The sequence below is a fragment of the Hippichthys cyanospilos genome, chromosome 3 (assembly GCF_059441005.1).
Source record: "Hippichthys cyanospilos isolate Australia breed blue-spotted pipefish chromosome 3, RoL_Hcya_1.0, whole genome shotgun sequence".
NCBI lineage: Eukaryota > Metazoa > Chordata > Actinopteri > Syngnathiformes > Syngnathidae > Hippichthys > Hippichthys cyanospilos.
Window position 1 is genome coordinate 18,640,141 of NC_142371.1, and position 25,318 is coordinate 18,665,458.

Below are 25,318 nucleotides of genomic sequence, written 5' to 3' on the forward strand. Positions count from 1 at the left end.
GGTGAACGTATCATGTTCTTTACAGTATCCGTTCAGTGGAATCAGTATAATTCTGACAACAACGACTTCTGCCGATCTATTCTTCTCAAACATATAATTTTCAGTAGTGCATAGTATATTTATTGTTTTGACATGATTAGGTGGGCTTCTCTTTATGAGAAACCTTCTGGACAAATATCTAAAGAGTAATTATTCCGACTTCTTCCTGGCGACAATACTGCTTTTATAACAATCAATCCTAAGTTCTTAGTCACGGTGTCGTTCAGATGTTCTCGTATTTCTTCCTCACAATTGTCAAAGATTCTAAATTTTCCATTTATAAACTGCGTAAATCTAAAGACAGTAACTTTATTATAAGAAGATTGTAGTGGTTTGAGTTGAAAACAACAATTGCTTTCTGGTCATTATGCTCACGTCAACCCGACATTGACCAATCGGCTTCAAGATGTCGCGGACAGGAGCCAATCAGATTGTTAAACGTCATTGTAGAACTTGTTTTTACGTCTCCCGAATTCATCTTTTGGTTTTATTTTACAAATGTGAAATGGGTTGTTTTGCTGACATGTGGAAATATTAGTTCGTCAATAGTTCGTGTAAACAGGTTAAAGAAATACATGCTGTTGCACATAGTCGATTTGAATGTCACATATATTGTTTTTTTCGTGACACCAAAATATGCAAAAACTTCTTCACAGTGCACTGTGTGTGTGGAACTGTGAACACTATCTTTAACAATTAATTGTGGACTTCTCGTTATGAAAAGTCAGCAACAAAACAATATCAGAGAGAGTTAATTCCTGATATCGTCCTATCGCTGATTTATTTATTTAATTTTATTTTTACCATGTTGGACCTATAACATTCAAATATTGATTTTCTTTTGTTATTGCAAAATATAATTTATAATGATTAACACAAAACTCACGCTTGTGTACTTTCACCTAAGCAAATTTCAATGTCATAGTAAAATTATTTTTTCTTTTAAAATCGTCTCGGTTGGGATACGTTTATCAACGCAATTTCGATTTATGTGAGAGTAGGATCTGATTGGGTGAGAAAAAGTACATCCTACCCAGCCAATCACATAGCGCGTAGTATGATTATTAGTGTAAAGCACTTTCGTGACTCGTTTTACACGATTAAAAATAGTTTCAACAATCTTGCAGTTCATATATGGAGGTAATGACGGTAAAACGGTGATATTTATATTTTTGTACATGAAATACTGTTCAATGTTCAATTATGAAAATGTGAAACGCTGCCGCCCCCACGTGGTGAGATATATGAGAGGGCCTTTTCAATTATGCTTCATTTTGCAAAACGTTTGTAGTCGCACAATGAGTTGAAATTCATTTTTTCGTATCATTTTCACCTAATCAAAGGAATACTATGTCGATACATTTCTTACATCTCTTACGCACAGTGGCGTTTTTAGAAGAATGGACACATAACTTGTTTTCTCGCATTTGTCGAATTTCTGAAAACGCAGTGTAAATCTATTGACGATTAATAAAATTATAATTAGATTGTGGTGGTTTGGGTTGGAAACAACGGCAAAGTCGGCTTGTTATTTAAGTGCCCACTCAAAACTGACCAATAGGATTCAAGGCGTTGTGGGAAAAAAGCCAATCAAATGCCGTCAAGTCAATACGCAGTCGTACTCCCGTGTTTTTCCAATCGATATTAGGCTTTTATTTTGTAAATTAACTGAAATTGACATTACGTCGAATTGTTGTATCCTGCCAGAGAGCTAAATGTATTGTTTTTGTTAAAATATAAGTTCTGCAGCAGTTGCTCGATTTCACGCGCATTAATTGTGCAAACAATCGATGTTACCGTATTTGTACTGTTACATAGCCACATATCACGTTTGTCTATTTTTTCACACAGTCACTTGAACGCCTCATGACATTCTGCGCTTCCCCTTTCTCCAACATGGAGGTGCGTTTACGGGCGGTCCGACACCAACCAATCAAACGGAGACAGAGGAGGAGTTAGCTTTTCTTATTTTATAAATAGACCGAGCGGCTCTCTGACGTTTGCTTTTCTCCCCTCCCAAGTCAAGCTAGACCTTGGTCGTTTTCACTCGACAGCGAGCACACCACCCAACGCCAAAATGAGCAGGAAATTCTTCGTCGGTGGAAACTGGAAGATGAATGGCGACAAGAAGAGCCTCGGGGAGCTCATTCAGACATTGAACTCCGCCAAGGTGGATTCTAATGTCGGTAAGAAAATCGCCACTGTGGCGTTTAAAAATCTCCCAGCTGCACAACTATTAAGCAGTTTGATAATGACTATTTTGCGGGAGGAGCCGTGCATGTTAAAATAGATTGAAATTTGGTTTTGTGTTACGCTAATCGGTCAATGAAGGCGTGCGTTTGCGGCAGCACGTAGTCCAGCTTTGCGGCTGCTGCTGCTTGCGGTGCGTTCGTGTACACCAGGGACGCTTAAAAAATAGCATTGAATTGTTTGTTGAAAATCAGCTTGTTGTAGTTTATAAAGAGCGCGATCCTCTTTAACCAAGTAAACCAATCAAATCAAATCTATTGCAGAATAAGATGCGACAAATGGTTACACATCAAACAAAACGACAACGCGTGGAGCTGCCGTCTCCGAAATTTCCCAAAGTGTATTGAAGGCAACAGTTGGCAGTAACCTCCTTTTTCTTGCAGGCCTGGAAAAGCCACCACAATGGTGGCGGTGATGATTCTGATTTCACGGTGTTTTTAATCACGTCCATTAGCACAATAGAGATGCTGAGTGCGTTGAAGCCAGTTTCCGCTGTCTGGTGTACTTTGGTATTACGCAACCGTTGTCTGTGTGCGCGTGTGTGAGAGAGACTCACAGGCCTCATCTACCCCCCAACCCCCCTCCCCAAAATCCTTGAACTTCGCCCCATCTCTGCATACGCCCCTTATAGTGCCATGTGAAGTAGCTCTTTCCCATCAGCCAGAAGTGACCTCTGCAGAATGCCACCCTGTTGGTGACCTTTTGCGGTGCTGAACTTTATGCAGTGGGGTCTGCAGAGAATTGACCTTTAGCAAAGCATTAATGACACGGGGCCGCGTTTTAATATAGACGGTCGGGGGGTACGGTTACAATTTGAATACCGGTGTATCAACTTCACTGTACTCCGTGCGACCGAGCACGCTATACTCCCTTCGATAAGATTCAAGTGTTTGCTCATTTTGAAACGCTGCCTCCAGATAGTCTTTATACATCTCAAATAATGACATTTGTGACACAATATTGATGCGATGGCGAAATCGAAAAAGCTAGCATTAAATGGCCTTTTTTTTCCAACCATGAGAATAAGACTATTTTGGTCAATGTAAACTGAGTAAGTAAAATGTATACATATACTGTAGCGCCTAGCATAGAACAGGAGTCAGGTATCCATATGTGCTTAACAGTGGAGATGTACACTAAATATAGTGCATAATATACCAAACCAATAGAAGAAGAATCACTTGCTTTGCTTGAATTAGGAGCTGAACTATTTTGAAAAAGTCTCGTGATGGGAGCTGTATGCTTTTCTTTTCAAATTAAGAGCAAATCAAATGACACATGAAGCAACTTTTTTCTGCAAAATTTGCTTGTTTGCAAAACATAGTATAGATTTATATTGTCAAGTTTTATACTTGCTCATTGTCAATAGCGACACAATATTCTGGCAGATAAGCCAGAAATAAAGCGGATGATCTTCCGCAACCTTTTCAAATAAAGAACAAATGAATTAGAATATAAATCAACTAATGTCTAAATTGCTTTAGTGACTCTTTTGCAAAATGTTGAATTGCTCTACTTGACATTTTATAAGATTAGCATTGTCACCAGTGGCGCAATTTTTCCAGCTAACAAGCCAGAAATAATAGATAATGATGCTCGATCTGTTTTCTTGAATTGCTGAATGAAATACGCCTAGAGACCCCACTCTATGTACCTGGGATTCAATGTCCGGAATCTTTAAAAACGAATAAATATGTCTTTAGGATTAAACGAGTTAATTGTTCATCCCGAACGTGGAAGCTGTTGTAGGATAAGAACAACATACCAAAAAGATGTGATTTCTCTCCACAGAGGTGGTGTGCGGCGCCCCGTCCATCTACTTGGACTTTGCCAGGTCCAAACTGGACGCCAAGTTCGGCGTGGCCGCTCAGAACTGCTACAAAGTCGCCAAGGGGGCTTTCACTGGGGAGATCAGGTGCGTCCCCCGTCCTCACCTGGATTCTCCCTTCGCTAAAAGGTCGAGCCTGTAACTCGCGTATTCCCCCAGCCCTGCGATGATCAAGGACTGCGGCGTCCACTGGGTGATCCTGGGACACTCGGAGAGGCGCCACGTCTTCGGCGAGAGCGATGAGGTGAGTGAGTGCGCGTTGGCCGTGAAGACGGCTGGGATTGAGAGGCGGGACGCTGGTTCTCCATCAGCTCATCGGGCAGAAGACGGCCCACGCGCTGGAGAACGGTCTGGGCGTGATCGCCTGCATCGGCGAGAAGCTGGACGAGAGGGAAGGAGGCATCACCGAGAAGGTCGTCTTTGCTCAGACCAAGGTTATCGCAGGTATGCTGAGTGCCAAGGTTCTCAAATTGGGGGGGGTATGTGAAGGCGCTATGTGAGTGTTTCTACAGGCATCATCTAGTAACCTTCAATATTTGAACCTGAAGAAAAAGAAGAAAACATATAGATTTTTTTTTTTGTAATTCACATTGATTTGAAAGAAAAATGTTAACAATTGAAACAGTTTAGAACTCCCACACATTTTGACAACGAGAGCGCCACTACACCACCCGGTAGATGTGCAATTATACCACACAGTACCCCCGCCCCCCATCCTATTGCACCCCCATCTCCATTATTTTAGAAGCACAGATCTAAAGGCATGCTTTTTAATGCCATGACAGGAACTGCCCATTTTTCTTTTCAAATTAAGAGCAAATTGACTGGAACATGAAGAAAACTATTGCTAAATTGGGTTACAGAAACTCCATTGCAAAACACGCCCAAATTTGTTAAGTATTATCTGAATGTGACATTTGATAAAGGTTGAGAACCACTAGACTTAACCAAAATCCACCACAAATACTATTGTTAGAATTCAAAGGAGGTCTTATCTGACAAGTTATCCATTACCATCCGCTGCCTCTTTATTTTTTTCGGCGCACAACCGGCAATTGCGAAAACAGCAGCTTGCTGCGATGCGCGTGATAAACGAGACAACATTTTTGGCAGTTTTTGCAATTGTGATTATTGAGATTTCCTGTCATCTTATCGCCTGTCTGCTTTGGTTTCAGACAATGTGAAGGACTGGAGCAAAGTGGTGCTCGCTTACGAGCCCGTGTGGGCCATCGGCACCGGCAAGACCGCCTCCCCCCAACAGGTAAAATTTTTCCTCCTGTGGCAGAAACGATTGTGCACCACACTAAAAATCTATGAAATAACCACTGCTCTAAGGAATCAGGGCACTGAAATTCAGCATGTGACTCATTAGTGCCCTCTAGCGGCCCATCAGGAATTTTCACAGTGCTCTACACGAGCCACCCCAAGAGTAGATGTAAAGTCCTCAGAAAAACAGATACCCAAGTAAAACACAGATGCCCGAAGAAATTTGCCGAATTATTGTAACCGAGCAAGTCCACAGCACCGAAACGCGTCTTTTCCGTGTTGTGTATCTCCAGGCTCAGGAGGTTCACGAGAAGCTGAGGGCGTGGCTCAAGACCAACGTGTCCGAGTCGGTGGCCAATTCCGTGAGGATCATCTACGGAGGTCTGCTGCTGAGCCTCAACAACAAAAACGAAAAACAACACATTCATCCTATTTCCTGTCTTGCGTCGGTCTCATCTCTCGCGTTTCTTCTTGCCAGGTTCCGTGACCGGCGGCACCTGCAAGGAACTGGGCTCCCAGAAAGACGTAGACGGTTTCCTGGTTGGCGGTGCTTCCCTCAAGCCCGAATTCGTCGAAATCATCAACGCCAAGCAATAGAAACTCTCACCATCCATCAAACTTGCACTTAGTCCTCCCCTTGAATTGTTTTTTTTTTTTTTTTAATTAAAAATACTTGTGCAACGCTGTCATGCTCTCCTTGTTTGTTTGGGCGCGTCTCATCTTGAGAAGCAGGATTTTAGCGGGTCGGCACATGCACTGAAAACTTGTGTGCTCTTACCGCTTTCACAAAAAGCTCGAAAGACTTGATTGACTCTTTACTTGAAAGCGGCCCGTGTGTTTCTAACGCTCCGTTTGTGGCTTTCAACTCCCCCGTAGCTGCGCATGTGCCGCGCTCACGTTAAATGTCCGTTTTGTGTGCGTTCATGTTGTGTCACGGCCCCGTGGTTTTGAGGGTGACCAGGCTGTAAGGAAACCTAATAAAACAATTAGAGACTGTCTAAGTGTCTTATTTTGTTCAATTAAACCCTGGGGTGAATTTGAATCCAACTTGGGCTTTTTGAGGTTTTGATGCATATTTTAGGAAAAGCATACATAAAAAAAAAAAACACTAGGAAGCTAAAACATAGCACAGATCTTCAAAAAATGTCTACTTTCAATATTCCATGTCTCGTAAATGATTGCCAACAGGAGTTCAAGAGGTGTACTCTATCGGTGTCAAATTTAGCCGATGTCGGGCTCTTTTACTGCCATTCAAATTTGGCAATGTCAATTTGGGACATATTGAAAACCCAATATTTTATCATGCATTTCCCTTCATTTTTGCATGAATCCTTTCATTGGTAACTTGCAAACGGGGTGCAGAGGAATTTTTAGTGTTTTTACCCCAAAACCATTGGGTGACGCTAAGGGCCAATTCATAACATTTGCAAGCCTTTCGATGACTTTAATGATTGGCTCAGGCTGGACTACCATGATGCAAAAGTCATGATACTCTAATTATGACATAATAAATATTTCAATTTCATAAATGTACAAATATAAACGGTAGTTTCTTTAGCTATTGTCGCATTTTTACAATATTTGTACATAAAGCGAGCAAAAGTCCTGCCCCCCCAAAATATTATATATGTATAATGCCACTGAACATTTTGAGGGTTTGAAAGTAAATACATATTTAAATTTGACGATGTTATGATTTCAAAGTCAATCCAAGTTGGGTGATAAGATCTGTCTAGTGAAAAAACAGGGGTTAATGCTGTTTCATTTTTTGTGTGCCTAACACCTGTATTTTTAACCTGCTTCTGAAGATATTTCGGGACATGATTTTTGCATTATAGATTTGGGGGATTTGTTTATTCAATATTTTTTTATGGTTACAATAATAATTATTATTGACTCAAAAATAGTGCAAACTTAATATCGGTTTTTATATACTCAGTTTGTTTGATTTATGACTATTTATTTACAATTATGAAGTCAAATGTCATAATAATCTTCATCAATATAAAGACTAACAATTTAAAGTGGAAGGGTAGATGATTAATGTGTTTTTTGAAGTACAAGATGTTATGCAGTTGCACCTCCGCTACAGTAGGGGCAGCAAACGTGGTACATTCCTTCCGTCGAAAGCTCATTTCCGTATTTACAAGCGGAGCGTGACGTTCAGGGTCCCGTGAAAAAATACGTCTCGAAGGTGCAAATCGTAGCCTTTTTCTCTCCCCTTCAAGCGTCCACGATGCACTCTTTGAAAGCTTTTCTCAACGAGCGGTTGGCGGCGGTAGCGGAAGAAATATTCGGCGCCGTCGAGAAGACGATTGACGAATACAAAGAGGAGCTTTGTCGCGTCAAGGACTTGGAGATCGGTCGCCTCCGAATGCAGCTGAGGCTTCTCAAGTCCGGTCGGTTTCATAGACATCCACCTGTGAACAATCTTGTTTGTATGATTATATTTCTTTTTTTAAATGTCGTTCTTGTTGTTTTTAAACTAGATGCCTGTAACGGAGCCCAGCTGCAGGAGCACACCCATCACCACCTCCCTTCTCCTCCACCTCCACCACAAAAGGAGGAGGAGGCAGACATGGAGGCCCCAGAGTCCCAGCCCAACGAGGAGGAAGGCAGCAGCAGCAGCAGTAGCTTGGAGCATCCCAATGATGTCACCCAGGTGAAGAAAGAACCAGAAAGGAACCACAGGGAGTTCTGGCTTGGTCACAGCTCGGAGCCTTTGGAGGATCTGGAGACAGACATCAAAGATTTCATGACCTCTGCGTCAGGCGTGAGGACCGTCCTGCACGACCCCATCTTGCCCTTTCACATCTACCACGCCGGCGTTGGCGACGAGGCTCGGGAGAAACCCTACAGTTGCTCGGTGTGCGACAAACGCTTCGGCAACTGCTCCCACCTGGCCGCTCACTTCAGGACGCACACGGGAGAGAGGCCTTACATGTGTGACATCTGCAGGAAGACCTTTATCACCACCAGTGCCCTCAACAGACACCAGACCATCCACACTGAGGGCAAACACTACGTATGCATTTACTGCAGCAAGGCCTTCAAGTGGATGGAGTCTCTCGGGAGGCACGTCAGAATTGCCCACAAGACGCCCACCTTGCCTCAATTACCTCAAGTGTAAAGTTGTAAAACCTATGTCGTCGTAGTTATCATGTAAGTATGTAGTATTTATTCAACAGTGACAGGATTAGTGGGTCCCCTTCCGCCTTGCAGTTCTGAGGTTCTGGGTTCATGTCATGTTCTCCCAAGTACTCTTGACATTCTTTTATATCCCCAAATATCTTATATTCAATCATTACTTGGAAAAAAAAGTAACACTAAATCTATGACAAATTAACAAAAAAAAAGAAATAATGCTTTCAAGTGTTTAACAAAATCACAAAAATGATAATAAATTAACAGCACAAATGATCAAAGAAAATTGAACTGTTTAGTGTAAAAAGTAAAGCCAAAACTGCCAAGAAATCAACGTAAAAAATTAAGGGGAATAAAAGTTATAGGTGACACAATTTCATATGAAGAAGTGACGCTAAAATATGAGAAATTAAACATGAAAAAAAGTGATAGGTAAAGAACCATTTTAAGTGTTGAAAATAATATCACGGTTGCCATCAATTAACATTATACACAAAAGAAAATACTTTTTTTTTATTGTTGAGTGACACAAAAACTGAGGAATCAATATGAAAATAAGTAATGTGTTAAAGGTAACATAATTTTGTGTGAAAAAATAAGATGAAAAAAATGTGGAAAAAAAATCAAAATAACTATATTAACACTCAAAAATTAAGAAAATAACGCTCAAATATTACAAGCAACACCAAAATTGTGAGAAATCAACATAAAAAAATACTACGAAATAAAATTGAAAAAATAAAATTTTGAGTGAAAAGCAACTAAAAATCTAAGAAATTCGCACAAGAATTTAACGACTAACACTTTTTAAGGTTTCAAATATAAATAACTCGTAAATTGCAATAACACTAAAAATGAAATAACACTCTGGAGACTGCGAAATTAACATGCAAAATGAAAGGAAATAATACTTTTAAGTTTTACATATAACACTGATAAAGTGAGAAATGAACTTAATCAATACGTTCTTTGTGTAAACACAGCATTCCGATTATTTTTGTTCTGGAATTTGAATTAAAATCCATGTTTTGATCCATCTCAGCAGGCAGCCTTTTTGCCATTTTTTGTCGCCTGAAAATGACGTTGCGGCGGCTGAGGTGACGACCAATCACGGCTCAGTTTGCGAACCTCGTCGCCGCCTCTCGCCCCGTTGATATTAATTAAACAAGGAAGCATGTTTTCCGAAGTAGTCGGGGCTCACTACATGAAATCAACACCGTCGACTGTCGAATTTTACCCATTTTCTTTGAAAATGAAAGTACCTGTGCCGTGTTGTCATTTCCATTTTCCATTTGTGTCAAGTCGTTAAGAAAAAAAAATGTTTGCATAAATATATGTCTCATCCTGCGTGTTTGCGATGCTGTGTCTTCCCCTCCCGTAGCCTTTTCGGGGTCGCACTCTCATTGGTTACTTAAATGTAAGGGGCGTGTCCATTGCCTGTCGTATTACATTGATGAGTTTTGAGGGTGAGAAGAAAATCTAATAAACTATCTCGAGACTGTCTTTGTGTCGTTTTTGGTTGCATAAGAACTCAGGAAAAATACTGTACAGTAATGATTCAATAAATTAATATTTAGATTTTTTTTAGGATTAAATGTTCACTTTTCTTATTAGATTTTAAATTGAACTGATCCGTCCTTAAAATATTGTCTACCGGATCAATAAAAACAATAATATTTCTTACTATTTAGTACAATAATTCTATCACGATCACCATAAAAAGCGTGATATCAAATACTGCTTCCCTTCATACCTGATGTTATTGCCGTGTCAGCCACTAGAAGGCAGCAGTGATGCGTTGGGGTAATTGTGTAGTCCGTTAAGAAACGAATAAACCAAATTGAGCTTCATATCCTGGACGGCAAACTTGGAAACGAGCATTTTAAAATAGAAATGTGGTAAGCTAACTTCTTCATTAATAAAGAAAAAAAAAAGATGACATGTTTTTATGATTTGTACATAGAGCAGATCCTCTATCCATTTTACGCTTACATTTATTGTAATTTCCTCGATATCAATTAGCTAATAATATACCAAGTAAAGCATTTGGTTGACACACGTAATTTCTTGATTTTTAAGTTGATTTTTGTAATACAAATTCTCAACCCTTCTAAGTAATTCATACTAAATGGCACACCTGCAGAGAATGATCTAAAACTACCAGAAAAGATATATACTTTTTTATACTATATAATATATATGTCTATTTACTGATATTCTTTTACAAACGTGCTGTTTTTATTTTATTGTATTGTAGTTAGGTTTTGTTTTGTTTCCACATTACTTTTAGTGGTGCTTCTAGCACATTTTATGGAACAAATATATTGAAGTCATGCATATTTAATTTTTTATTCCAGTGTAAATACATAGTTTTTTTTAAAAGTTAAACTGTAAAACAGTTTATTGCTCTTCTGTACCTGAACGCGAGCAGCGCTCCTTTTCTTGATCTTACCCTGACTTTTCCACTCATGACGTCATAAATCTCTTTAAAGAAAAAAAATGAGTGCAGTATTGCGGTATGGGCCAGTGTTCCAAAGTAATGCACTAGAAAATGTGCATACACATACTTTATGCGGTTGTACGGTAGGTACATAATTCATCCTAACTATTTACCAATTCTTTTCAGTCTTCCATCTGGATAAGTATTTAGGTAACAGCTCCCTGTTGGCTGTTATTGTGAAGTGGGGAGGGAAACGCCGCTGACTGACGACTTGCCAGGAATGGTGCAATAGCATTTGGAAAATGAAATAAAATAAATAGTTAAAAGTGCAGCCCGTTTCGTTGGAAAGGGAGGTTTTTTTTTCTGTGCCGCATACTTGGTAAAGTGCATGAAAAATGTTTCACAAAATTTGAAGATAGCTTTGTTTAATTTTACTTTAGACTCAAACCTTATTATATTATACTCTTTTTGTTTTTTTCTATGCCATTCCCACTTCACATTGTTAAATATATAGAGCACTGGCTTTTTTTAAAATTTAAAACAATTTGAAATTCATTTTTAAATAAAAAACAATAGGTTTTTTAGTAATGACGTTAAAAGACCCAAATATTTAAATTTCCACGATAGGGGTTCTTTAATATCACTGCATAATTTCGTAGGGATGGTAAATCTCCAGACGAGCTCCTCAGGCCGGCCGAGAGCTCTCGTCTGGTGCTTAAGATGTCCTCCAGCACTTCACAGTGATTCTCTTGTATCATCTTCAGCCCAATGGAGTGGTGTGCCCGAGAGAGAGAGAGAGAGAGAGCGACACACTCAGCCGCTTCTGTGAGTTTCCCGCTGAAGATGAATGAGATGTACCTTCTGTGGACGCAACACGCGCATGACTGTGACGAGGGTGGAAAACGACAGCTGTCCTCAGGTTTTATTTGCGGGTCAGAGGGGGCAAATGTGTATGTGCGAAGGAAACGCAGGGTAACGTAATGGAATGGGCGACCCTTTATTGACTATGGCAGCTCCTCGGGTAGATAAGACATGTCCAAGTCAAGACATGCAGCCAGATGTTGTTCTTCTTCTCACAATATAACATGTGGACCACTTATAGTAGGGGTGCCTACTAGAGATTTTGACGCGCAGATGTGCATTTTTATACCGGCCGTATTTTTACTTACAATAATTATCGTAATGGGAAGCGCTAGAGCACAGGGTGTCAAACTCAAGGCCCGGGGGCCAGAGCCGGCCCAGAAGTCAGTTGGCTATTAGCAGCCGGTGCCTGTTGCAGCTAACCGCAGCTCGTGTTAGCTGAGGTTGTCGCGGCATTATTTTCTATAAAAGAAGCGAGCGGATTGAACCAACGTCCGAGTCCATTCTTCACACAGGGGAATATGAATGAAACTGAGAGGTGATGATGTCTCCAGAAGATTCAATTCAAAGTGGCAACGTAATCTATTTGACTCATTAATTAACTCTTTCAGTGCCAAGCGTCATCGGAAAAAGAAACCTCTAGAATGCTCGTATATTTAGCATTCTCACTCATCTTTCAAGGCAGACAGAATATATGTAAACATGGGTGGTATCATATGAAAGATTGATTTCCATTCCTTAGAATTTTCCATCAAGGACAAAACAACATACAGTAACCTCAAGATGGACTTGAATTTCGTACAGCAAGGTTCGTTCATCTTACTGCTCTCACCTTTCACAACGTCCTTAGCCTTCCTCACAAAGGACCGATGAGGCGCTAAGAATATCATCGGCAGATGTGATGTCATCAAATGGAGGACAATCAGATTTTCATACTGTACATTGACACACTTTGTCAAGGTGACTTCCAACGACACGTTTGGCTCTCGTGCCCTAAATGCTTCTATTAATCATCATTTGAGATTCGATTGCATTTTTCAGCCATTTTGAATCCAAGCAGACAGAGTATATCTTTATATCGTCGCAAAAAAGATTGAAAATTGTAGTTTATTCCGCCAGATATCCCCACGGCATCCGAAGGCCTCGTTCGGTGATCCGTGTCCGTTTTGAAGGAGGTTCCTCAGGCCGGACGTGGCCAGAAAACACATCACCCAGCCGGGCTTTCGGCGCAGTCCGTAAATCACGCTCTCACGCGGCTCCTCCTCCATTTTTTTTTTTTTTTTTTTTTTTAACAATTCACGATGGAATGCCAGCTCTACAGGGCGGCTGCTGTTCAATAGAGCAACTCAACTCCCATGCTTCACACTCATCCCATGTGTCTCCTATTAGCCACACTCGCCAAGAGAGGGGAGGGGTTTGACTGTTGGGGGGGGGGCAGAGGGAGTCCAAATGGGGGAGGGGGAGACGCATGAGGAATTTGATATGCTTTGTGCATGAGTGACTTGTATAAAACAAAGACGACTCAAGGTAAATGATCGCACGTGCACAAGTAAAAACATAGCAAAAAAAGAGATAATTTATTTCCGGGTTCTTTTTTTTTTTCTTTCTTTCTGCTTTCGTTCGCATCTTGTTTCACAAGGTCAATTGAAAATAAAAATCAAGACTGACAGTCATACCATGAAAATGTAAAAAAATAATACAAATAATATGTACCGTATATATAATTATATCATTATCAACAAACAGACGACATAATAATAATAATAATAACAATACTGTTGTAAACAGAACATTAAAAGGCTGGTTTCATGCATATAGAACCCTCAGATACAAATGAGGGCTTTTTTTTTTTGTACTAAAATGAAGAACCAAAAGTTCCATCAGATCCGAGTAAGTTCCTAAAGCTACATGCAATGACATTAAAAAGACTCATGTACACATTCCATCTGGCATCAAATATGTTACACGTGACTGTACCTCATACTATTGCCGCCGCCATCTAGTAATTCATTTACTGTACAGAGCACAATACAAAAAACAGGACTGAAGTTGAAGAGCACAATGCAGGAAAAGAGTCCGGAACTTCAACTGGGTGCGTTTGACACGGACGGATTGGAAATTGCTCCGTCAAGTCTTTGTCTCGTCATAGTTTTTAGTGCTTTTATTTTGCTTCATAAAGTTTGCACACATTCTCCCGTTTTCCTTTTTTTGTTTTTTTTTGTTTTCTCCTCTCCGCCGCTCCTTCTTGGGCCCCTCCCTCACAGGGTCTTGTCACTCTCTTTCTTCAGGTGACTGAAAGGTCAAAAGGGGAAAATATATGAATGTTTTTTCATGCTACAGTTTTACGAAAAACAGGAGCTGCATTTACATTAAAACGCCACTAAATGGTCTTTTCAATTAATTAGGCATGAAAATATGAAACTATGAAATATGAATTTGAAACTCAGAGAGCAGGGTGTCAAACATACGGCCCGGGGGCCGGTTCTGGCCCGCAAACGGGTGTAATCCGGTCCGCAAGATGATTTTGTAATGTAAAGTCTAGAAATGAGCTGAAATGTTTTATGATTAACGTAAATATAATATTAATGTTAATACAGTGAGGTGCTTGTACAATTTTAGACAGTATTAACTCATTCAATGCCAGGGATGTATTTTCACGTTTTTTTTTAAGAGTCCGGACATTAAATTCCATTTTAAATCGATACTCAAGTACATCAAGGACATTAATTTCCAGGTACTTGAGTATTAAATCGATTTAATACTTATGTATCTGGGATCGAATGTCCAGATTCTTAAAAATGCAGAATGTTGACCTGTGGGCAAATGTCTCAGTTTGTCCAACCATTGTGGTTTCAGTGGAGCAATCACCCACCAGATCTAATGGATGGCATTTGAAGCCCCTCATTTGGCAAGGCAAATTATCGCAATTTCTCGAGTATCGGCTCGGCAAGGCGCGATTTTTCATCTTTTCCAACGGCTCTTTTCATTATTTTGGATTATTTCAGCACTTGTGGATACTGGTGTCAGGCCTTAGTTTGACTAAGAACACAAACCTGTAGTACTCATCCTGGGTGAGGGAGTGGTGGTGATGGTGATGAATCCACTGTTGTTCCAGGGCCAGTCTCTGGATCTGCAGCTCGGCACTCTGGGCCTGCTGCATGGCCTGGAGCTGATGGGCTGCCGACATGGGACCAGTGAGGGAGGACGGTTGGGGCATGTCACGGAAAGGAGCACCTGGGAGGAGTGTCCCGGAGCAGTACAGTCATCAGTATCCCAAGTCAAAATGGTTTCTATAAATTTGGAGGACTGTTTTGAGAGTAAAAAAGTGAGCGAGTACATGGACGAGGAGTCTTCTCCTCACCAAACAGCTGTTGGCGAAGAACCTCGCTGTCAGTGAGGGGGTGAGCCAGGATGGGGGTGCCCATTGTCGCTCCTGGGTAAGGGAGCCGTGCCAAAGGAGACCCTGACGCCAGCGGGTCCATCAGGGGGTGAACCCCGCCCGCCGCTAGATGCCAATGATGTAATAGGAAATAAAGGAGATATTTAATAGGAGCCAAAGAAACGGTCAACGCAGAACATCGATATTGGATAACGCCGACTCGAGCAAAGTAGCATAGTTAGTCGCAGTGGGTACCTGTGTCTTGTTGATGCAGGTGAAGGTGTGAGTGGATGTGGGAATGCTGGTGATGGTGGGGCGTCACATTCAGCATCTGGACACGACCCATATTTTCTCCTCCATTTCCTCCACCTGTTCCTCCTCCAGTTGCATTGCCTCCTCCTGCTCCTCCTCCACTTCCTCCCCTTTCTCTCTCCCTCTCTCTTTCACGCTCCCTGTCCGTAAAAGCTGGCAACGGCGCCCTGTCCCGTTCCCTCTCCCGCTCCCGTTCTCCGCTGCGTTCCCGCTCGAATGAGGCCGGCGATCGAGTCGGCGTTGGGTACGACTCGGAAGTGGCTGGGGCCGACGGCGGATGAGAGGCGAGGGAAGGAGGAAAAGAAGAATTGGGGACTGGGTGATGGATTGAGGTGGCGCTGGAGGTTGGCGGAGCAGTCGGAGGAGGGGGGGCAGGTGGAGGTACAGCAGGGGCTGCGGGGGGCGGGGCGGGGTGCGGCGGCGCGGATGAAGGGTGAGAAGGGTGCGAAGGCGGCAGGAGCGACGAAGGAGGTGGATTGGACAGGGACTGCTGGGCAGGAGGGTTTGGAGGTCGAGTTACTGGGGCCAGTGTCGGGTTCGGGAGGTGCGGTGGGCCGGTTGGAGCTGGGGGAGGAGGAGTGCAATAGATCGACACCTCATTAGCTCCCGCTCCACCTCCCCCGAGGAGCAATGAGTGGGCATGTGCATGTGCATGGGTATGGGCGTTGGCGTGGGAATGAGAGTGAGCGAGGGCAAGAGCTGCAGGATCATGAATGGAACCCGGTGGGTAGACCCGTTCATCACTCTTAAACTCAAATCCCGGCTTCATGCGTTCCCTGTGAGCAGCGACCGCATGAGGAAAGCCGACCCCTCCTAACCCCGAAGACCCGATTCCTCCAGGTACCGGTCCTCCGCCTACCCCGGGGTGTCCCCCAATACCCGGGCCCCCTTCCAGGCTGCCACCGTACAGAAAGCCCAAGATGGCCGCAGCCGTTGCGGCATCTGTTGGTAGATGATGCGGATGGCCTATGGCGTGATTTTGGAATTGGGGAAGAAAGAACGAAGGATGAACGTGAGGGTGGCCGTGATGGAGTTGAGGGTGGTGTGCTTGGGCCCGACTCGCTGCCCCGAGGGGAGACATGGCATGAGGGCGAGCATACTCGCTAAGGGTTCTTAAAGCTGGGGTATCAGGACCAAGATAAGGACCCCCTATACCAATCCCCAAAGCGCCCTGAGGACCCCCAACTACCGCTGACGCTCCAGCCATGGATGGAAGCAGAAGTGAGTGGGGGATAGCGTGAGAGAGGCCGGGATGGAGGTGGTGTGTCGGAGGAAGGTGAGCATGAGGGTGCGAGGGATGATGTTGAACGTGATGAGAAGGGTGAGCAGCTGGGTTGCCCGGGCAGGAAGAAGACGACGAAGGATCGAGGATGATTGAGGACGAAGAGGGGAAGAAGAGGGAGGATCCCTGACGAGCTGCAGCATTGGCATTGGCGTCTTTTTGTTGCTATAGAGAAAACAGAGTAAGATCTCATTTACCCCATTGTGAAATCCCTTGAATCTATTGTCACTGATGAAAACCATGTGTGCGCACGCCTCCTCCTGCTTCGTCGTCTTACCGGGTATCTAAACCTCGTGGAAAAAACGTTATTTACTACTGTTGTTGTGTAGCTTGCTGCTTATCATCAAAAGGTTACTCAGTATTTACTCTATATTTCCTTTCATAATGCATGGCCGAAAGGAGTACCTGGCAATATTGAAACTGCCGGCAGAATATTTTCAGTGTTAAATTTAAGGAGGAAATTGAGGAGAAGAAGGGTGTGTTTGTTTGCCTCGAGTGTTTGCGAGGGGTTTTGCTTGGCCGTAATTTACTGGTCGGATGAAAGCGACCTGGCTGTTCAGTCTGAAGTCGCGTGACAAGATCAGATTTGGATTGGTTTCAAGACCACATAACCAAGTGGCCCGGGTCGCACTTGAAAAAAAAAATTCATCTGTGTCGGTCAAACTGCCATTAAAAGATCAGATACAGATCGCATAAGGGCAAAAAAATGGGATTGGGTCACTTCACACGGCTGTCTGAACGTAGCCAATGTAATTAGACAAACGTGCTTACCTGTAGATGGCGATCCAGCTCCCTCTCCCGCTCCCGCTCCCTTTCTCGTTCTCTCTCTTTTTCTCTCAAGTCTCTGGCACGTTGCTCCACCTCCCTCCGAGCTCTTTCTATCACCTCATTTCTCTTCTTCCATAATTTGGAACCATCCAGTGGAACAAAGAGAACATCGCTGCGGGCACAGGAGTTGCCGCTACCACGGTCAAGGACTTTGTGAAACCTAGACAAGTGACACAGTGATTGACAGAGGTCAATACTTCAATCATTGTGATGCCACTTTATCTATGAATGAATTAAAAGAAATAAAAGAAAACACCAACACGGGATTTTAATATCTCTGACGTTACCTTGCCGACTGGCTCGCGTGAATAGGAATGTCTACAGGCTTGGGTTCAGGAGACGGACTTCTCAACACGGGTGGTGGACTCTCATTCTCTTCTCTATCTTCTAGAGGCTCCTCTTTAATGACAGGTGCAGGAGGCGGGCCAGAATCTGAATGGCCATCTCCACTGGGATGCGACAAGCTGGTGGCAGGTGCCGAAACGCTGTTAGTGAGCGGTGGAGGCCCCTTAGAGACATTCTGAGGTGATTGGGAGTTGGTATTGCTGTTCGTGGGTGTGCCACTGTTGCTATTGCTGTTAGCTAGGCTATTACCACTGCTTCCATTGGAGTGGTACGGTCCACTGAAGGTCGGGTGGTTGTTCAAGGTGCCGTGTAAAGGGGAAGGGCGGCATCCGGGTGAACAGCTGGATGAAACGCCGGGCCCAGGAAGTGGCATGTTAGGTGCGGGGGCGGGTCCGGGGGGAAACGACGAGAAACCTGCGATCTGATTTGTAGATGGGCTCGGTAGTGGAGATACATGTGTCGGAGGAGTTTGGGCAGATGACTGGTAGAGAGGAGGGCGAACATTGGGTGCCATACCAGGTGGGTGTTGCTGGGCATGAGAAGAGTGGGATGGTGGTAAAGGAGGTTGAGGTGGCGGAGGAGGATAGGTTGAATTTGGAGTGTGTGCGTGACCGGTGGAGGAAGATGGCGAGAGAGCAGGAGGTTGATTTGGACCCCCACGGTTTTGGTATAGTGTTGACTCTCGCAGGTTTGACTCCCTCTCTCTGTCTCTGGGTCCAGACTGGTAATGGGGATGAGAAGCGTGGGGATTTTGGATTCCACCAGGCCCTGAAAACTCTCTTATGAGATTAGAAGTAACGCCAGGTGGGCTGAGATAATCTCGATTAGTTCCAGCGGAGGGAGGTCTCCCTGCATTGAAGTCTTTCCCTCCAGTGGGAGGATACTCTCTGTGAAAAGGGTCGGAGCCAGAGGAAGGGGTTTGTGCCTGGTCCATGGGAGGAGGAAACTCCCGACTGCCTAAGTTTGTTGGATGTGAGTGTGGGGGCAGGGAAGAATGAGATGGATGGTTGTTGTTGTTTTGGGGTGATGCCGGTGGGTCTCTGCCTAGCATGGGGTTTGCAGGTAGTCCACTATTTGAACTTGGATGGTTTCCTTGAGAAATCGAGTTGTTGTTTGGGTTACAGTTCCCCCCAACTTCTCTTGTTTGCCCTCCAAAATCACCCCATCTGCCCCTGTCCTTGTCTCTGGGATGCCCCCCTCCAGCTCCGTTGGGGCCAAAGTCTCTACTCTGGTTTTGGCTTGGCATGGAGAACTCTCTTCCCGCCTCACGTTCCCTATCCAGTTCTCTGTCGCGGAAAGCTGGAACAAAGTCTTTTCTATCAGGACCGATGTTAGACGGTCCATCTCTTCCAGTGCCTTGGAAATCCCGGTTCTGACCCATGGACAGTCCTGGAAATTCTCTGCCTTGGATGCTATTTGGGCCACTACTGTTACCCCCACTGTTATTGTTGTTGTTGTTACCTATGGGAGCAGAAAACTCCCTGTTAAGCTCCCTCGCTACACACTCACCCCTCACTCCCCGCTCCCTGTCTCCTGCAGCCCCCCTCTCTCTGTCCCCTCCCCCTGCGGCATACCTGGGAAGGTACTCCCTGTGGGGGTGAGGATGCGGATGGGGGAGGTAAGAGGAGTGAGAGGAGGAGTGTCGAGAGGAAGGGGAGTTGTAAACAGAGGGAAGTTGCTGTTGCTGCACTGGGGGCTGATGCTGGTGTGGGTGATGGTTGCCGGGGTAACGGGTGTAGCCCCAACTTCCCTGGCAACCGGGTGCTGTGCCACCCTGCCAGCTGGGGGAGCTGTAATGATGGGGGTGGGTGTTGGTCTGAGTTTGGGGTTGTGATTGCGTTTGCGGCTGGGGTCCAGTCTGCAACAGAGAAGGAGGCGCGGACTGGGCCTTGTCCAGGTGCTTTTCTGCCTTTTCCATTTTGTCTCGTTCTATTTTAACCTCAGGGGGAAGATTTTGTCCCCCAAGCTCCAGTGGTTTTAGAGCAGGTGGAGGAGGAAGAGGCGGGGGCAAGGAGTGGGGAAGGCCAGGGCTGTTATGGGAAAAATCTCCACCTGCGGCAGATGTCTTTGTCACACATTGTGTGTTGGCTTTGGAATTCATTCTATTGCCACTAGGCACCGCATCGGCGCCTGTTTGTCCACCGTACTCCACTTTGGACATTAGTTTGGAGTCCAGGGAGAAATACGACTTCCTCCCACAAGTGCTGTCATTGGAAGAAGAATCCCCAGAGCCGCGAACCGAGGAACTGAGACCAGAGGAGGGGCAGGGATGGATAGGCTTAAGTGCGCAGTCCTCAATTTGTGCATCTGTATCCGTCTTTTGTTCGTCTCCGGAGGGATCCTCCCCTCTCCGCTCCCGTGGCGGCCTTTTGTCCTCCACGGACAGGTTTCCCGCTCCTCCATCTTTGCTTTTCTCCCTTTCCCTCTCTCCTTGCTTTGGTGAGTCCGGGCCCTCAGAATCAGAGTCGAGGCTACCCAGGGGGGAAGCGGAGAGACTCGGGGATGAGGAACGATTGTCCTGGTCGATGTCCCGCCCGCTGCTCAAGCTGCTGCTGCTATTGGCCAGGCTCCCGACAACCGAACTCCTGCTGCCCTGGGATTGGCCGTCCTCATTGTCGCTCTCGCGGGATTGGCTGGCCGCAGAGGTGGGAGGCGGAACAGCAGAGGGAGCCAAGCTGTCAGCGCTGTGTGTTGACGTTGGAGGGTTCGGGGTGGCTGCCGAATCCTGACAAGAAAAGATCATTTGTGGATCAAGTAGAAAAATCAATGTTGTGAAAGGATCTATTGCCAGGGCATATTTCTGCACAGCGAAAAATAACACCCTGTTGCTCAGACGCATGAATTATTTCCAGCTTTATATAACGGGCTGATGAAATGTAAGACAAACCTGAACTTTCTGCCTTTTTGCAGGAGACACAAGTTCCTCCCCCTCGCTCTCTGATGAATCATGGCCTTGTGATCTGCGACTGAAGCGATTCCCAGCCAGTTCCTCGCCGCCACCTCTTGGCTACAACCATACAATACTTTGAATTCTTCCGTTCAAATACCCAACGTCTGTGTTTAGACCGTTTTCGCGCATGCGACGATGCCGATACATCAAACGTGCATCATCCCAGATGTTCAGGTTATAAATACACTACGGAACAACGCCGACTTCGCAAAGGTGCCGCTCTATACTACGCGCGGAGTACACTTAAAAACAGAGGGTGTTTATACCGTCTGTCTATCGTTGCGCTCAGGTCGAGTGGGGCTGGCGTGCGGGCGTCGACCCCTCCTCTCCTCGCTCGCTCCCCGCCGCCGCCCACTTCGCATGGGCACCTGCGAGACCAGAACAAGGGGGTGAGGGAGGCTGGTACGATAATAAACATAAGTCCATATTTGCCGGCGACTGTAGCATACCGAATCTTTGTGCGTCCGTGTTTTCATGATTTCTTCTTTATGCTCTCCATTTTACTACACAAGTCATCGCGTGGCCCAAATAGGTTGATTCTGTGGTTGCTTGCTCACGTAACTTATAAACCACGGAGAAACCTGAAAAAAAAATCAGAAACAAAGAAGGCCTTATTGGGGCTTGGGGCTCTACTGCTGATTTTGAAGGCAACATACTTGCATATGCATGCATGTGCTTGAAAAGTGTTTGAAAATTACGTAGGTAAACATTATTATTTAGTAATTTGTATGGTTTTATTATTATGTCAATGAGGCAATTTTCCCATTATGTGCAAGTTCATACCTTGTGAGTAAAAAAAATGTTGTGCTAGCATTTAGCCTTCAGGAATGTACTTGGGTAGCTTAAACACTAAATTAGCGTTTAACTTAAATTAACATTTTTCCCATAATGCCTAAGTCAATAACCTTATGTATCATGGAAAAAAATGGAAAGTTGATTTGTTCGAATGTTGTTAAATACTCGAAACAGTATTTCCTTCTCATAACGCCAAAGCTTTGTACAAAAGTAAACAAAAAAGCTATTTATTGCAATTAGCCATATTATACCATTATGTTTGAAAACTAAATAAGTGAACATTGTGAGTTTTTAAATTTTATTATTATGTTCGTTTGACATTTTTCCCATACTGCCATGGGGAATTTGGATGCATAATCAAGATGGTGTGGCATTATGGAAAAATATGCTATGATTTTAGCTGTGCGTGAAAGTATATTTGAATGCATTTGCAAGTATGCTCAAACACAATTACAAGTACATTAGGATGTATTTGCAAATGCATTCAAATGTATTTGCAACTGTTCAAATGTACTTGGAAGCTAAATGCTTAAAGCAACATTTTTCCTCATGTCAACAGAATGTACAAGTTAAGTATTCCCGAATTGCACCAAGATGTTTAAAAACTAAATAAGTGAACATATTTTTCACATTTTTATGATTGTGGTTGTTCCAGCAATTTTTCCCATAATGCCGTGGGGTTATGTGCATACATAGTCAATATGCTGTGGCATTATAGATAACAAGGCCATGCTTGTAGCATTTGGCTTAAAAGTATGCATTTGCAAGTATGTTCAATCATAATTACAAGTCTGTTAGGATGTGTTCGCAAATGCATTCAAATGTAAACATAAATACGTTTGAATGAGTCGTAAACATGTTCAAACACATTTAAACACATTCAATAGAGTTTTCCGATCAAAACTGCTCACTCCGAATGGCAGCGCCACGCTTCTACAGAGCATGCCTCCATCCCTCGCGAAATAGAATTGCACACAGAAGAATTTGCACCATTGTTTTCCAACATGTAATTTACAACTGCAAAAGCCTTGTTTCCACATTTAAATTCTCAGCATGTCTCTCCACACCAACGCCACTGCTTTTCACTGCTGCTCTAAAGACTCACACAAGGTGGCCAAAAACCTACTGGCACACATTGAAGGCCTTTTGGTGCTTTTGGTCACCCAAAAAAAAAAAGAAATCAAGCTTACGCACACGCAGGCGTGCATGCATGCCTTTTTGCTCCCGCTGTCCGGCAAAATGCAAGCCACTCCCCCTTAGCACTTTCACCACAACATCCCTCACCCTCAGCCACTTGTGGTTAACCCACATGACCTGGTTATGACTGGCAAACATCGCTTGCTCATTTCCCGCTGCTAGAAAGGAAAAAAAAAAGATGGCCGCATCCATTCATTCATGCCACGGTGAAAAACGGCCGATGTATTTTGAATGAGGGATATAAATAGTGTGCGGTGCCAGTAGGGGAAACTGTCATTTTTAGCAGGCGTGCGTGTGTACAAACAGCGTCCGCAGCGGCGGCAGCGCTACTCATGACGGTGCATTAATTATTAGTGCATGCTGCAGTGACTAAGTCGACACACAATCAAAAGAGGAAAAAAAAAAAAAAGATGGAGTCCATACGCACGTGTTTATGAAGCAAATAGATTTATGATGCATGATACAGGTGGCAGCTAGCTGCCCTGACATTGGCCACACTGACGTGAACTTGCAAAAAAAAAAAAAAAAAAATCAGTCATGAGCCCACTGCAGTGTAATTGATACACACGCACGCCAAGGTAGGAGCAGCATGAATGGATGAGAGGAAACGGAATGGCGGATTGCATCGAGCAGCGGCTCCCCCTTTTTCGTATTTTATTTATTTATTTATTTATTTGATTTTTTTTTTTTTTTGCTTCGCTTTGCAGGAATGTGGCCGTCATCTTGAACGCAGCACCGGGATGACATTAAGGCACAATGGAGAAGGACTGGGTGGGGGGGCGAGGGTGGGGGGGGGGGGGGGGGGTGCAATGATGGTGGTGTAGATTCCAAAACACACAGCATAAGCATGCATTATATTGCACCCCCATGCCCCCCCTCCCACTTAACTCCCCCCCTCTTAATTGTGCTTACCTTTAATATCCAGCGATGCGTGCTACTGCCGCCGCTGCTCCTCTCTTACTCCCCCTTTTTCCTTCCTCGCCCTCTTTTTTGTCGCCTTTTCTCGCAGCGCACGCCGCCTCATGTTGCACAAAAAAAAGAAAAAACAGAAGCAGCAGCAAGCGAGCGGGCAATAGCAACAATGCGGCTGAAATCTCCGTAGCGGCGTGGAAAAAACTGAACTGTACAAATTGATGCGTATGTGCGCTCGGCTCTTCCCCACCCCCTTTTTTTTTTGCCTTGCCCCCCTCCTCTCCCCTTCTACACCCCCTCTTCCTCCAAGACGACTTTTTTTTATATATATATTTATATACCTCTGCCTGGTTCTGCGAGAGGCAATGGAGAGAAAGGGAGAGGGAGGAGGGCGTGATTTGAATGAGACGAAAAAAAAGAGGGAGGGGGGCGGAGGGGGGCAGTCACCTTTCCAGTCGACTAAATATTGATGTTTGGCTTGCAAACAACAAAACAGTGTTTGATTTTTTTTTTTCAAACCACGATTTGGTTCATGCTCGTCTGTCCTGCAGCTGTCTTGTCTGGGAGAAGCTTGTGTCCAGCCAAGCGGCTCTGCAGACCTCCTCTTTCTCCTCCCTCTCTCTCCTTCACGCAGCCCCCTGTCCCGTCTCCTATTGTGTGGTAACCATAGTAACCTGGCCGGAGATTGTGCACAGTGCGCCTGCGTGACTCCACACCCCCCCCTTCCTAAAAAAAAAAAAAAAAGGTAGACAGCGAGCAGCACACATACACAAACACATTGGTGTACTCGGGCGCCCTCTCCTGTTTGCTTTGTGAAATTACAGGTGACGTATGCCCACGTGATCACGATTTGGTTTTTATCGGTCACAACGTTAGGTACACCTGCACCAAGTTCATAAAATCCAATATCTTACTGAGACCCAAAATATTCCTTTGTGTCCGCTGCAGTGAGCGTTTGTTTTTCGTCTATTTCATTTCGTTTCTTTCATTCAATTATAAAGTAAACAAAATACACTGCAAATGTAGTTCAATTTTAACGTGGGGTTTAAGTTTCTAAAAATAACTGCAGTCACCAAAATCCACAAAATAGTATATTAGTAAAACTGCAGTAGAAATAAGGTTAGTGTTATTAATGAAAATTTGAAGTAGAGTGAAGCAGCAAAAACCAAAGTAGTGAGGTAACACTATACAAGTGTCTCATTAGTCACCCTACTAAGACCTAGTGTCCTCGGAATTGTGTCTGTACTCATTTTTTTTCTGTTTTAGTTAGTTAACACCACGTCTATTGTTCTACAGTTATACTGCAATTTAAACACAACACAGTAATATAAGTGTAACACGAAAACAAAGCTAGCTAAGGGGTTTAACACTAGGCAATAAGACATCACCATTTTCAACGCAGGGGACGAGAGAGCAATTACCAGTCATGTCCACTGGATGGCATTATCATGCTTTAAATGACACTCTAATAGTGGATGTCCGTTCTTATT

The 25,318-nt window shown here is 44.0% G+C and overlaps 3 protein-coding genes, 1 long non-coding RNA gene and 1 other non-coding gene across 8 annotated transcripts; 3 read left to right on the plus strand and 2 right to left on the minus strand.

Annotated features, from left to right (window-relative positions):
• Positions 1–140: 140 nt before the first annotated feature.
• Positions 141–195, minus strand: LOC148426075 (U7 small nuclear RNA). The gene has a single exon (XR_015865260.1). It is a non-coding gene; the product is annotated as a U7 small nuclear RNA (small nuclear RNA).
• A 1,830-nt stretch (positions 196–2,025) lies between these two features.
• On the plus strand, positions 2,026–6,379 carry tpi1b (triosephosphate isomerase 1b). The gene is made up of 7 exons (XM_088409289.1): positions 2,026–2,225; positions 4,081–4,204; positions 4,277–4,361; positions 4,429–4,561; positions 5,293–5,378; positions 5,677–5,764; positions 5,862–6,379. Exons 1-7 carry the CDS (start codon positions 2,117–2,119, stop codon positions 5,978–5,980), a joined length of 744 nt encoding a protein of 247 aa, XP_088265415.1. The 5' UTR covers positions 2,026–2,116; the 3' UTR covers positions 5,981–6,379.
• A 1,160-nt stretch (positions 6,380–7,539) lies between these two features.
• Positions 7,540–10,028, plus strand: LOC148426077 (uncharacterized). Its single transcript, XM_088410871.1, has 2 exons — positions 7,540–7,782; positions 7,873–10,028. The coding sequence occupies exons 1-2, from the start codon at positions 7,620–7,622 to the stop codon at positions 8,511–8,513; spliced, it is 804 nt and encodes a 267-aa protein (XP_088266997.1). The 5' UTR covers positions 7,540–7,619; the 3' UTR covers positions 8,514–10,028.
• A 352-nt stretch (positions 10,029–10,380) lies between these two features.
• Positions 10,381–21,362, plus strand: LOC148426078 (uncharacterized). The gene is made up of 4 exons (XR_015865219.1): positions 10,381–10,425; positions 11,732–11,792; positions 20,885–21,137; positions 21,214–21,362. It is a non-coding gene; the product is annotated as an uncharacterized LOC148426078 (long non-coding RNA).
• Positions 13,383–24,068, minus strand: atn1 (atrophin 1). Of its 4 annotated transcripts, none has more exons than XM_088411547.1 (10): positions 23,829–24,068; positions 21,374–21,505; positions 21,191–21,292; positions 20,862–20,981; positions 17,917–20,699; positions 17,573–17,789; positions 15,463–16,966; positions 15,190–15,333; positions 14,882–15,062; positions 13,383–14,120 (listed from the first exon to the last, which is right to left on the minus strand). In XM_088411547.1, exons 2-10 carry the CDS (start codon positions 21,398–21,400, stop codon positions 14,087–14,089), a joined length of 5,112 nt encoding a protein of 1,703 aa, XP_088267673.1. In that variant the 5' UTR covers positions 21,401–21,505; positions 23,829–24,068; the 3' UTR covers positions 13,383–14,086. The 4 variants fall into 4 exon arrangements, 3 of the variants coding, with proteins under 3 accessions (XP_088267673.1, XP_088267672.1, XP_088267674.1); XM_088411546.1 differs by having other exon boundaries at positions 15,166–15,333; XR_015865218.1 differs by lacking the exon at positions 13,383–14,120 and having other exon boundaries at positions 14,912–15,062; positions 15,166–15,346.
• Between the last annotated feature and the right edge of the window lie 1,250 nt (positions 24,069–25,318).